We start from the raw sequence: 14281 nt of genomic DNA on the forward strand, positions 1-14281 counted from the left end.
TTAAATATAAGATTAATATAATTTATAAATATTTCATTAAATATAAGATTAATATAATTTATAAATATTTCATTAAATATAAGATTAATATAATTTATAAATATTTAAAATGATGTAGAATAAATTATAGTACCTAACGTTATTCGCCAAAGCTGTTTTTTAGAAAAACACCGTAACTTAACAAGCGTTCGTAGCTGACTGGTTAGAGTAAATCTCTTCCACGAGGCAGACCCGGGTTGCAGACCCGGGTTCAATTCCCGGCCGGCGCCAATAATTCGCAAAGTGATACTAAGACGAATACCGTGAACAATTGGTGGAAACCCCGCCATTGGACGTTGAGAGGTAGCATTACACTCAGCACTCGGTCCGTCCCAAAGTCATTAAGAAGAAGTTGGAGAGAAAACGCCCATACAAACACAACATATTCAACATCCACAACCATCATAACACAGACACACCACAATCTCTACATCCACAACTAGGGATGCAACGGATAACCGGAACCGAGAAGAACCGAGGAAATTCTAGGAACCGGAAATGAAACCGGAACCGGTGATATAAAACTTTGATAACCGTATCCGGAACCGGAACTGCTATTTGTAAAAAAATGATAACCGGAACCGGAACCGAGTTTATTGTTTTAAACGGTTTTTAAACGGTTCTATAACTTTATTTACCAACATTTAGCGCATTTTGAAATTTACTAATTAAACTTCCTAATTTACTATTAGTTTTTCATATAAGCTCATCTTTATCCTATCTCAGATAACTCTATGTGGGTTTCTACGTAACTGTCAACTGACACACCCTTACGTTTTCTCAATTGAAAATGGGGTCGTCCTCCAAATGTATGCTTTAAAAACTGGAATAATCTGGAAATCCGTGATAGTTTTAGTTTTATTTTCTCGACACAATTTCACAAATGTAGCAAAGGCCACAAAAAATATTTGTCGTCTACTGCTACTAGTGTGCCTTCCGAGAAATTATTTAGTGGGGCATTGGGCAAGCATAATTTTTGATCCCCTTCGCAACCGACTTAGAGGAGAAACAGCGGAAAAGCCAGTGGCGTAAATAACGCCCCGGCAGACTCCGCAATGCGGGGGGGGGGGCTTCCACCGAGGGGCCCCCAATTTGCCTATGGGACTGTGTACCGCGCGAGGCCTCGTCTAGTTTTTTCTCTTGTCAGCTCAAGTTAATGTTTTACTTGCTTCAAATATTTCTTTATGTTTCAACAGGCGCGCCCAAAACTTTATAAATACAACCACAATAACCGTCTCATAAATATCCAAACAACGTACATAATGAAAGTAACATACTGAAGTTTGAAAAGTATTGAGACACGTTGTTTTATAGGAGATCGTTAAACCTTGTAAATTAATAACAAAGTTGTGTTTCTGAATTTAAAGTTTTTAAGGCCAGGCTAATTCGTTTGCATAATATAATCTGAAATTTCAACTTAAGCATTTGCTTATTTCACAAAAGACAATGCTTATTGAACGAAATAATAATAACGATATACTCAACTAGAATGAAATGAGGCAGGGGCGTAGGAACCAGGGGGGGCAATGCCCCTCCCTAGAATTTTGCTGGGAGGGGCAACTAATGTTATTGCCCCTTCAAAAGCTCAAATTCTCAATTAAAAGCATATAAAGCTTAAAGAAGCTTTTCCCGCCAATTTACATAGTGGTCAAACAGTAACACATGCATTCGGTGAAGCTACACTCCTTTAAAAATTCAAAACCATTCTCATTTTATTATTGTGGATTTGTGTATCTTAAATTCATAAACGACTCTAAAGACTAAAATACACTTCGTATGATAACTGTTGTTACTGTTAATGCCTTAATGACATTCGCGACCGATTACTCACTATACATCGGGGGCTAAACTCCTAGACCCCCGTTTCGTTTCTCTTTGCCCACACCAACTTCTAAAACGTTCCTACGCCCCTGAAATGAGGAGCTGAAGGGAAGGCAATGTCTTCCCAAAACTTGAAAATACATCATTCCCCCCCCCCCCCTTTCCAGCTTGAAACGATGTAACCGTGGGAGTTTTCAAACAGAAGATTTCATTTTTACTATACTTTATTGAATAAACAAATAACGTGCTTACATGAGTTCCCCTACGAGAGAATAGTAGCAATAATTTTTGTAAAATTATTTTACATAACGTCATCTCGATCGTGATTCTGGTCGGACTTGGGAGTCTGAACTCTAGACTTGAAAGTTCTACCAGAACCTTTGTTTTTAATGCTCCAGACGCTGATTGCCGTGATTTATCTTAATCGTTTCACTTAGGGCTTAAAGCCATTTTTAATCGTTTTATATATTTAACATGCAAGTACGGGTTAAATCTAATTGTAGAAGGCGATACATGTTAGCTCTAACTCTAGATGGCGATAATCGTGACTCGGCCTTAGTGATTATAAGGTACCCCAAAAACAGTTTCGCGGGAGGACCCCGAACCCATAGCTACGTCACTGAGAAAGCTACTATTTTTAAAATATAATTTATCGAAAACAAATTTTATATTCTAAATAAATAAATGTGGTGGATTTTATTTATCTTTAACTTCATTTGAATTGCTTGTGTATTTAACTTCAATTAATACTAAACTCACTGGAACCGTATAGGAACCGTTTAGGAACCGGAACCGATCGGTTCTAAATTTTGGGAACCGGAACCGAAACGGAACCGATAAATTAAAATTTTAAGAACCGGAACCGGAACCGGAAACGATGAAGCAAAAATTTAGGAACCGGAACCGGATCCGGAACCGAGATAGTCCAAAAAAGTGGAACCGTTGCATCCCTACCCACAACCGACATAACACGAACTCAACATGCAAAACCATCAAAACACAAACACGACAAACTCAACACTCACAACCGTCATAACACGAACTCAACATTCACAACCTACGCATAAACATTACAAAAAAGTAATACACCAAACCGTCACGACGGTGAGCGAAAAAACACCATCCAAACCCAACCGCAAATGAATCCGTTAACGCTCACCGTCACACGGTGGTTTTGCCAACCCTTCGAGAAGCTTCGAACGCAGAGATTTTGAGAAACTGCGTACGCAATGATTAACCTTTTTATGCATATTTTATCTCTCTGTCATTCTGTTTTTTAGCAGATAAGAATACTTTTTGTCGCGCTTGGTTTTCGGTATAAAACACCCGGGCATTATTGCTCTTGGTCGAGGTTAAAATTACGTCTTAGGCAAAGCATGTTCGTTGTGGCGTTGCTTTAGTTATACTTAACGTTTTTGTAAATTGTCTGCATAATTTTACCGCTGCGCCCGGTTTGTCGTGCTGTAAACTGCAACACTTTTTTCTATGATTTTTCAACTAATTAAAGGTTTTTAGAACACTACAAAAATGACATTTTTATATTTAAAGTGCGAATTTACACCTTTAAGAGTGTTATTTTATTCTTTAAAATGGCTTATTTACACCTCTAAAGGTTACTTTTAACTCCTTTTACTCTTGAAATGGGTGTATTAACACCTTTAAAGGTGTGATTTAAAGCTTACCAGTTGCAAAATGACTATTTAAAGGTGTGTTATTACACGGTTATTGGAAATATTTTGTGTCACACACAAAGAATGATAAAAAAAAGTGTTTAAATAGTGTGGAAAAGGAGTTTTAAACCTCATTTTTTACACCGTATTTTTAAGACAAAAATCTTGAAGGTGTTAATACGGGGTTTGATTTGGGTAATAAAACGCCCCTAGCAGTGTCAAATTTCGACTCATGAAAAAGTGTACAAATAGTGTTAAAACGGTTTATAACACCAGAATAGAGATGCTGTGGTCGGAAGCCAACCCAGTTATATCTGCGTATTACAAATCGCTATTCCAACATATGGAAAATGTTGGTATCTTATTGTCAACAAATGAAATTCATATTTTTTCGTTACATTTTGTTTTTTTACCGCGAATAAGAAACTCTAGCAATTTTTTCGTTGGTGAATGGAATCACCATTCACTAAGAACGGAGCGTAATTGTTCTCCCCTTCAGTTATGGTCGCTTAATAGACTAAACGACATTCGAAAAGAAGAAGAAGATGACACCTATTTTGCAAATCCTATGTTATATGGTGTTGACGATTCAAACGAAGTGGCAGCCATCGCGACCTTCAATAACGTTATTGTGCCCGAAAACCAATTCCATCCACCTCTGAATTTGGAAATACCAATAAATCCACTTTCAGAGGATGGAAATCATGGAATTAATCATTACATGAACTTAGTAGCTTTATTTTCTTAAACCTTATTGTCTTGGTAATCGTCAGACGATTAAAAAATAAAAACAACTCATTCTTTTGGGATTGTCTAAATTGAAAACAGAATGTATAATGATTCTGATATCTTTATTAATATTAAGGTATCTAAATTGATGTATACAGATAGTAAAGCAAAAATTTTAACTCCGCTTCGTTTTTTTTCTTTGTAACTAACTCAATGTTTTCTATGAATAAATCTAATAATTAGTTCGCTACATCGTTGTCTCGTTATTGCGCACTTGACAATTCTCCATTTTGATGTATTTCTTTTACAGCCTCACATGCCCGTAGCCAGAAAGGGGGCAGTAGATTTTCGTGAGGGGGCAAATTTTTGTCGTATACCTAATTTCGCAAATTAACAAATAAGTGAAATTTATTAAGTGCTTTTACAAACTCCCCCCCCTTCTTGGCACCGTGAAATTGTTTTTGGGTGCAACAAAAACAAACTTTGCTTTCAGAAGCAAAATTGTTTTCGGTGTATTTTATTAAAAAATAGGTTAGCTTTAAATAACGATCTAAACCTGAATCAAGGACAAGTGGTTCAAAAGGAAAATTTCAACGAATAGAAGTTTAAAAAGCTAATAACGATGAAGGGGCAACGAATATTCTTGGAGGGTACAAGTGGGGGCAAATAAAAATTTCATTTAAGGGGGTAACATTTAGTTTTGAGGGGGAAATACCCCAAATCCCCCCCCCCCCCCCCGTGGCTAAGGGCCTGATCTTCTATCTATATATATCGTTATTTTCCATTATTTAACAAAATATCGTTATTTTCCATTATTTAACAAAATATCGTTATTTTCCATTATTTAACAAAATATCGTTATTTTCCATTATTTAACAAAATATCGTTATTTTCCATTATTTAACAAAATATCGTTATTTTCCATTATTTAACAAAATATCGTTATTTTCCATTATTTAACAAAATATCGTTATTTTCCATTATTTAACAAAATATCGTTATTTTCCATTATTTAACAAAATATCGTTATTTTCCATTATTTAACAAAATATCGTTATTTTCCATTATTTAACAAAATATCGTTATTTTCCATTATTTAACAAAATATCGTTATTTTCCATTATTTAACAAAATATCGTTATTTTCCATTATTTAACAGGAATCAACCAGTTACAGAATCATAAGTAACATAAAAACCATAAGTATGACACAATGATTTCGGCATATGATAAGTCCAGGGCCGTGCAGAGGTATCCTGGGGCCCGGGGTCAAACTTACTCACGGGCCCCTTCGATTTGCACCCCCCCCTTAAGCCCTGAAACGTTTTCCCAAATTATCTTGATTTTTGACAAATTTGAAGTGTAAGTAATGCTATGGGAATCCTGATAATTACTGAAAAAAATAAATGTACATGTACGGATTTAGAAATAGCCTTAAGATTTTGATTTTGTGAAACGTAGTAGTAAAGTTTAGGGGAGCCTAAAACCCGGACTACACAAAATTCCTTCATCCATAGAAGTTTTGAATACGTCATAAGAACAATGCACTATCGGAAGCTTTAATGTTAAGCTGCATGTATTTGACATTGGATATTTACTTAAAATCTGACTTCCGGGTAGAGGATCATGGAGGAACTCAATGGAAAGTGCATGATTGAATTCCAAAGGGGGTACCCTCTCTGCCCCGGTTGCGAAAACGAAAATGTCTTTAAATGAAACTGAACTTTCATTTTCCTCCACATCTATTAAGTAGTCCTTCCAATAGCCAACTACCACATTTTCTTTAGAGTAACGGTTACTACCTCTTTCCGAGAAATTTATTTTAAATGTTCGATTAATTTTATCTCTAGAAAGAGGCTCGTCAGATTGAATCATTAATTTTTAAAAATTTTGAGGGCTCATACAAATGGCCTCTAGTCTAGTACACCTAATGTGTTTAGTTTATTTTAAATTGAATTAAATTTGCTAAATGGCGGCCAATTAAAAGATAGTGGCTAATCTCTAAACTAATCTTATCTTTCTGCGCGAGGGAAGAAACGTGGTAGTTAAAACCAGCCACAGATCTTGGCTGCGTTCAACCACTATCAATGGAGAAAAACCGTTGAGTTCTTTTAATCAACGCTACGTCACAAAAGTCTAAAAGTTGTTGTACGATTTATAGTTCGCTGACTTAACGAACAAAATATCGTCTGCTACCCCTCCTTTAACTTTGTCGAATGACGTCACTACACCGATGAGCAACGCAATAACCATCCCGCTCAGCCGATGTTTCCGTTGAGTCTCCGATGATCAACGTGACGTCAAAACCGGAAGTCAAAAACCCCGTTCAGTAAAAAACCGCTGACCGTTGAGCTCAGCACTGAGCTTTTTTAGAGTTGTTGAACGCAGCCCTTATATCGGCCACTTTTTCAACAGCCAACTCTAGTTCCTCCATGGTTTGCGCTTTTGAAATATCCAATACCCTTTCTCTTTGATCCATGTCGCAGATATTTGTTGGGCATGTAATTACTTTATTTGGATCAGTGTATAAGCATTCGAAGAGGGTATTTGAAAAGCAATGTGGCCCTGGACCACCATGTACTAAGGACAACGCAATTGCAGTTCCTGCTAATTTGTATAACCCTTGGTTAACTGCAGTGGAATGCATTGCAGGGTTTTTGGCGTTTGATGGTCCTTCAAAAACTTTACAATGCATAAGTTCTTTTAGAAATAACCTAAAAAACTCTCTGGTGGGCCCGCCCATATCCACAGCACCCTCTCCTTCATCGTTGTTGTCAGTAAAAACTATGCTTAATCTCAAATTTGGCTTAAACGAGTTTCTTTTCAATGCTCTAAAAGCCCCATCTAGAACATTAACTCTATTAACGTTAATATCCACTGTACTGTCTTCATTAATATGCTGGTGTAAGTTAAGTAAAATCTCTTTTATTTCTAGTTGGCTTTCTATCATTGGGATTTCAATTGAAACGTGCTCTTCTTCTAATATATTTTCTTCTATATCCTCATTCTGAAAAACAGATATAAGGTCTAAATTTACCCCAGAGGCTAGCACTTGACTAATCTGTTCTTCGGTAAAACTTGGTGGTTCTTGAGCTGATAAACTGCTTGATGTTGATGGTTCAACAGTTTGATTAGGACTACACACCACTGATTAAAAAAATGAATGTTAAATTCTTACACTTACTATGTTACAATAATGTAATTTTGAATAAAAATAACTACTATTTAGGGACGATGAAATGTCTGGGAGTTCTTCGTCGGAAATTACCGTTTCAGGTGCTTCATTTGAAGCTATTTCAGTTTTTAATGAAACTGAAGAACCTTTCAACCTAATATAGAGTGTAGTTTTCCCCCAACAACGGTGAGCTACTTCACCAGTTAGTGTTAAACCTGGTGCCGTTTTGGGCACAACCAACGATGTCCCTGAAGCCTTGAGAAATTCAATTTTAAACAATACCACAAAAATAATATTCATTAGTTAAATACTATTGACAACAAATATGTACTAATAAGAATGGTAAAATATCACCATAATGGGCGCTTTAAAATTGTTAAATGATTTAGGGCCCGTTCCAGAGATATTTTCAAAACTTACGACGCCTTTGACTGTATTAACACTTTTTAGGGCGTACTCAAAAGTCAGAACACTATAATTATCTGGGTAAAGCAATAAAATCATACCTTACCTAACCTATAGCCATCGAACTACGCCTAATCAATCCTAACTGCATTTATATACTGTTATTTTTCATAAAATACAACTTGTAATTTACAAGGCTAGAAGAAAGTTATAGGTTTTAGGACGTGAAAGGGTTTACCATTGCACTTAATATCGCAAATAAAAGGCAGATAATTCATGATTTTTAGCTAATAAAATTTAGGGATGGAGAAACACAAATCATATTTGGGGAAACTATGTTTAATTATATTGAGATGAAAGAAGTCAATTCGAACAGTCATGTATGGTCAATGGATCGTAATGAAATCTTACACACTGTAACTGGTGGACAGGAGATGTCCAAATAAGAAATATTAGTAAACAATATCGAGTGGTTTTGAAGCGACGGACAATTTAAAATACCTCACGTTTTTTGGTTGTCGTCTGATTAAAACTTGTACCCCTTAGCGTTCTTGTGAATAGTCTTTCACCAGATACATTAAATATCGCACAATTTTCAGATTTGAGGTAGTTTTTACTACAGATTCCATAAACTTCGCCAAAAATTTTCTATCAATAACGGGTTTTAATTAATTAAGGTCCATTTTGAACTTTTGAACGCACAGGCGGGTCACATTTATTTCACCTTTTTAAAGGTTAGACTTTAACTTCGATTTATTACACTTAGAGATAGCCCTTTTGGGGGTCACAATTATTTAAGCCCAACCCTTCAAAAGGTGCAACTTCAATTTATTACACTTTAAGATAGCCGTTTTATAGGGGAGATTACCTCTAAGGCGTATTTTATGGAAGACCCTCTAAAAATTTAGGGATTTAACCGCTAGCAGCGCGAACGCTATCTAAAGTCAAAGGCGAACGGACACGGAAACACCCTTTCCGCCACTGGCTTCAATGTGACCCCCAAGATTTCATAATTTAAAAAATGGACCTTAATAAATTAAGAACCGTTATTGATAGGAAATTTTCGAAGGAATTTTTGAATTCGGCAGTAAAAACTATCTTAAATATGAAAATTGTGCGATATTAATGTATCTGGTGAAATACTATTCACAAGAACGCTAAGGGGGTACGAATTTTAATCAGACGACAACCAAAAAACGTGGGAAATTCTTATTACAGTGTGTAAAATTTCATTAATATCCGTTAAACCATGGTGACATGAGTGCTCGAATTGGCGTGGAATGACCCAGAATTTAAAATTATTAGAAAACCACCCACTATATCACGGTGTAAATTTAGGTTCAACCAATTAACTTAAACATATACTGAAAAACAATTAACATACCTAGAATTTCTTGATCTGCATCTACCAGATTCCATGTAATTGAATTGATTAGCGTTAGAAGAGCTTGATTGACTTTGTGTTCCAGTTGGTCTAGGCGAGCGAAATATTTGTCGCACTTCACTTTGAACGGTACCGAATGAAGTTCTTGAATTTTCATGCACAGTACTTATAGCCGAATTCTGTGACCGTTCACTTGATAACGGAGAAATTGCGTTTGACAATATGCCTAAAAGTTGTGGGCTTCTCAAAACATTTAAAGCCTCTCGAATCGTTTGATCCGATATAGGTTGAAAAGAGTTTTCAGCCATTTCAAAAACTAAACTGAGCACCTATCTAATACAACCAACTGTGTAGTTAACTTTCAACGAGCTCAATTCGAAGGATAGCCAAACCTTACCACCGAATCGACTTGCTGGAGTGGCCAGTCGAGTTTCTTTGCGCGAGAATAATAAAACTTGGTCATATACATTCCCCCCATTGACCATAATAACAATATACCCGGAAATACGGAAACCTTCTTGAAATGACTGTTGAATTGCGATTAGTCAGCAGTCGTCATCTTTGCAGTGGAAAGAAATCGAAGAATTTGAGAATTGGTAGAAAAAGTGGCCCGATTTTCTTTAAGGTCAGGTCGCTCGTCTCGAAAATAAAAGGCGTGGGGAAGCTATATATTGTGACGCATTCAGAGAGCAACCTTTCCCAAGATTCAAGATCGGTGAAAAGCCCGCGTGCTTCGGAGAACGTGGGGAGGATATTAAAGAACGAGCGCTCGAGCGAGGTGGAAAAACGACGGTTAGAGGAGGTTTTAAAAGAAGGGGTTTTAGGTTTAAGTCCGGAGAAGGAAGGAGAAGGTTCAACCGCCGAAATCGCCGCTAAGCTAAAGTATTATTTTCGTCCAAGAATCTTCCGTCCCCGCTACAAGACCTGAACGTCACGTTTATCTTTTATTTTTATTCTTAATTGTTCCTTTTCGTTATAAATAAACTTACTATCTTCCTCAACCTTATTGAACGTCGCAATATGAAGGTCGCTCCCCCACCAAACAGTAAAAGTTATCTCTAAGATGTATGCCGACTTCCGACGATCTCTCTCTCGTAAAACGTTAAATCTTTCCAGTTTCCCAAAGAAAAGTTCTATAATTGGCGAACTGCACACAAAATGGGGCAGGTGGTATAGTCTGCCAGTCATCTGCTAGATTTTTGTCCAGTTTTTATAATTAACATTTGAGAGCTGATGTCGTTGACTAAAATTCACCAAAATCAGGGTAAAATCAACATATGATTTAATTAAGGTCGAAAAGGTATCAGTTCGTGGTTCTTAACGAAAAAGCCTACATAAACCTAATTCTAGCAGACGAAGCATCTACCTAAATTGAGTCAGAGATAATCTGTCACTTGAGGACTATATTGACATCAGAGATAAGGGTAGCGACATACCGATAGGATTATACCGATGGGATTATACCGACGGGACTTTACACCGCTACCTTCCCACCCTTCCCCAAATTTATACCGATGATTTTTGTGTGGATGACATTTTTCCTGCCTTTTTTTTACCTACTTACTCTCCACAATGCCCCTCTAACACTTTTTTCGGTTTAGAGTAGGGTGTGTCAATCATCGCGGCGGGATACTTTTGAAAATAAAGAGAAGATGAATCCACGGTGTAAGGAAGGGTTAAGCTTCGCCGTTAAATTAGCCATATCTATCAATAAAATCTAAGATTATTTATCAAATGTAAGGAAGGGTTAAGCTTCGTCTTTTATCCACCGTTAAATTAGCCATATCTACCAATAAAATCTAAGATTATTTATCAAATATAAGGAAGGGTTAAGCTTCGTCTTTTATCCACCGTTAAATTAGCCATATCTATCAAATTTTGTTTAAATCATTCAAATTAATAGTATGATATTAAAGAACCGTTTAATATCAATCCAAATATTTATTTCGTTTTAACAATACAGGCTCGAGTACTTTTCCTACATTATAAATAATCCGTTGAAAATGCGCTTTGTTTATAATATCATAATTTCTTCGATCTTCTGGCTGTATGTATAACGTGACGTCGATTGTATCAAAGCGTACTTTTTTCGATTTCTGAAAGAACATGTTTTACGAATAATTCCATGAGATCGTCAAGCGTGCTTTTTTTAACTTTAAATGTTAACGTTTCATCGATATATTTTTCGTTGGGTGGTATATCTCTATTGTTTTGATCCACTCCGCCGCGACGATACTGCTTACAAGAGCAGCGATGTTTATGTTTAGAGTCCATGATACCAAATGATTATAAAAAGGGTAGGCGCTTCTTATATAAAGAAAAGAACACGTGATTTCAATGAAAAAAAAATTATTTAGGGAGGATAAAATATACAAGGGGGGCGATTTAAAATGGAAAACACAATTGAATGTTGATGGCGTCGTCGTGTTGATAGACCCAATCGGCGAACAGGAGACCCCTGTCGAAAGCGCAAGGCCTAGTCACTTTGTGATTGTAGAGACATTTTACGGGGGGTGTTTTATCAATGTTAATGGCCTTGGGGCAGGCGAAGTCATCCAAATCGTGGACGGTACAGTCCAGGAAATCTGCCAAGTATTGGCGTTTCACATCACCTTTCGTGAATATACGAGTAGCCGTGGCCGTAGCCGGTATTAAGCATGAAGGTAGTTTTCGATACGCTGTTTGTCCAGTTGACCAGTCGAGACCGTGTTTATTGCGTACGACCCACCCGTTTTGTCGTTGAGTGTTGAACGGTAAATGGTCCTTGGGATACGGGGGTTCGAAAGTCCAAGTAAGACAGGCGGGTGTTTTATCGGCGGTGATTATAGCCAATTCCTTTATGACAATGTCGGGACCTTCTCCGGTATCTCTAAGTTTATTTTTTCCAATTAAATAATCAAACTCGACGACGACCGAGCTACGTTGACAAGGTGTTTTATTCCGGGTGATACAATTCAAGTCTCGTAAGAGTGCTTCCATGGTGAGATACTGCGACTAGATTTCAGAGCGCGGACCTTTTTATACCGTCGAATCTTTTTTTAATGATGACGTCATTGATCTCGTGACGTTTGGTAAAACCCTTAAAGAAGCTACCGGTACTTCTCTTTTTCGTGCGATGTTTTATGTAGCTTACGCAATATTCTCCGCAAACACCGCTAGTTAACGACTGCAAACGCCTCCTATTGTGCACTCTCTTAGTCGAATTATTTTTTATGAATGTCTTAATAGAGGGAAGTAAAGGGCCCAAAGCTAAAGAGTCAAAATAAAAGCAACGACACCTGGCGTCGAAATAAATCGCTACCCAATGACTGCCTTGTTGATCGTGACTGTCTAAATTCAAAATTAGGGAAGTAGGATAATTAGCTATTCGGGGGGGTAGTAAATCGGAGGGAAAGACCCCGATAAAGTTTTTGGTACGAGCCATTACGATCGATATGTCTCCGCCTTTCATGGATTATCGACAATTACGTTACGTGCTTTATCAATTCTAAACGAACTCTGAAATTCCATATAAACGAGACAACTTAACGCGTGGGGCACTGATTGAGCGAACCCTAACTCGAGCCTCAATTGTCCCTGTCTTGTCGGGTTGAAGTGGAATACTGAACTGGCGCTTAAATCTTGGGACAGGTCGAAAACGTATAAACAGAACCCAAAAGGATACTCTGCTAGCGAAATCTGATTGCCCTGATCTTTATAATGCAAGCCACTTCCGGTGAATAAAGTGTGATAAGCTTCGACGTAAAGATTAGAGTCGTAATTGGGCCGCAAGGGCTTAGAATCGACCCCCTCGGAATCCGAATAAAGAGCTAAACTATTCACGTCAAAATGATCGAAACAAAATGGCGTTTTGGCTAGATTACCATTGTAGGCGTCGTGATCGAGTAAACCCACTATAACGCGATTGGGCATTGTCCCCAAATGTAAATTATTTATCGTGGTGCTTAACATGCTCGAGTTTATAGTGAATATTTTCGTTTCGGTCCTGGTGTAAGCGTACTTGGCCGCTGATTGGGCAAGAGCGGCTTCGTGAGCGAGAAGTATTTTAGGAGCCACGCGAACTTTGCGAACCAAAAGCGTAGCGTCCGAAATCACTATTCGATAATCAGCGCCAGCCTTGACTTTACCCATCAACGCGAAATTGGCTTTACTGCGTGAGAGTTTTACGTGAAGATCGACGCCATTGAGAATAAATTTTTCTACGTTGAATATGTCCAGGAAAAGAGGGCCAATCAGTTCCACTTCTTTAGACTTGCTGGTTAACGCTTTTCTAGTCTTATAGCCCTCGTTGGTGACCAAATTATTCATAGCCCCTGCAGTGTCTTTATGCCACATGGCCGCTGTCAAATGGGACAATTTAGCGTCACTGCCATAGTTTAGGAGAGTCTCGACGTAAGAACGGTACGCGTAAGTGGATGCCGACGGAGAGAGAAGGGTACCGTTTAGATGCACTTCGGCTTGACTGAACAACGTGTTGAGAAAGTTATTGCACGGAGCGACCTCATCGTCATCCGCTAAGTCGGTTCCCGCGGCGTCGGCGACGATTTTAAATTTCAGGTACATATACGTTAAAGGTAAATCGAGATATTCGTCTCCGCCACTTAAGACGTTGAACTCGATAGCTTCGCCGCGTAACGAAGATAGGGCTGGTACGTCATCCATTTTCCACCTTCGATAGACGTCTGAATCGGTGTAGATTCGAACAAATCTAATTCGCTCTTAAGCGCTTGACAGTGGGCCATGCCTGGTTTCGTTTGCGAGAGTTGAAAATGTCGAGAACCTTACGGGTGGCGTTCCGAACTCCTAATGATTTCTTGGTCTTCGCGGGGACCCTTTTTTTAGTTCGTTTAGGAAGGGCGCGACGTCTACGTTTGCCAGATCCGTATTGCTGTTTTAAATTATCGTAAGTTTCGTTGACCCTCCGCTTGGCGGCCGACTTGACATTCTCTCCTTTTTGAACGTCACTAAGAATTTGACTGCCAGTCGAAAGAGCCTGGCTACCCAAAAATTTTACGCCTTTCATTAGGAAAGGTTTTGCCGCTCGAAACAATCCCGAGAA

At 37.9% G+C, this 14281-nt stretch overlaps 1 protein-coding gene across 1 annotated transcript; it reads right to left on the reverse strand.

The window, feature by feature from the left end:
* Positions 1 to 12669: 12669 nt before the first annotated feature.
* On the reverse strand, positions 12670 to 13884 carry LOC149943174 (uncharacterized protein F54H12.2-like). Its single transcript, XM_090179571.1, has one exon. The coding sequence runs from the start codon at positions 13882 to 13884 to the stop codon at positions 12670 to 12672; it is 1215 nt and encodes a 404-aa protein (XP_090035697.1).
* Positions 13885 to 14281: the final 397 nt, after the last annotated feature.

This window comes from Leiobunum rupestre, chromosome 6 (genome assembly GCF_980474605.1).
Source record: "Leiobunum rupestre chromosome 6, qqLeiRupe1.1.hap1, whole genome shotgun sequence".
Lineage (NCBI taxonomy): Eukaryota > Metazoa > Arthropoda > Arachnida > Opiliones > Sclerosomatidae > Leiobunum > Leiobunum rupestre.

Coding starts and splice junctions, on each gene's coding strand:
- LOC149943174 (XM_090179571.1), bottom strand. CDS start 13,884: ATGGATGACGTACCAGCCCTATCTTCGTTACGCGGCGAAGCTATCGAG.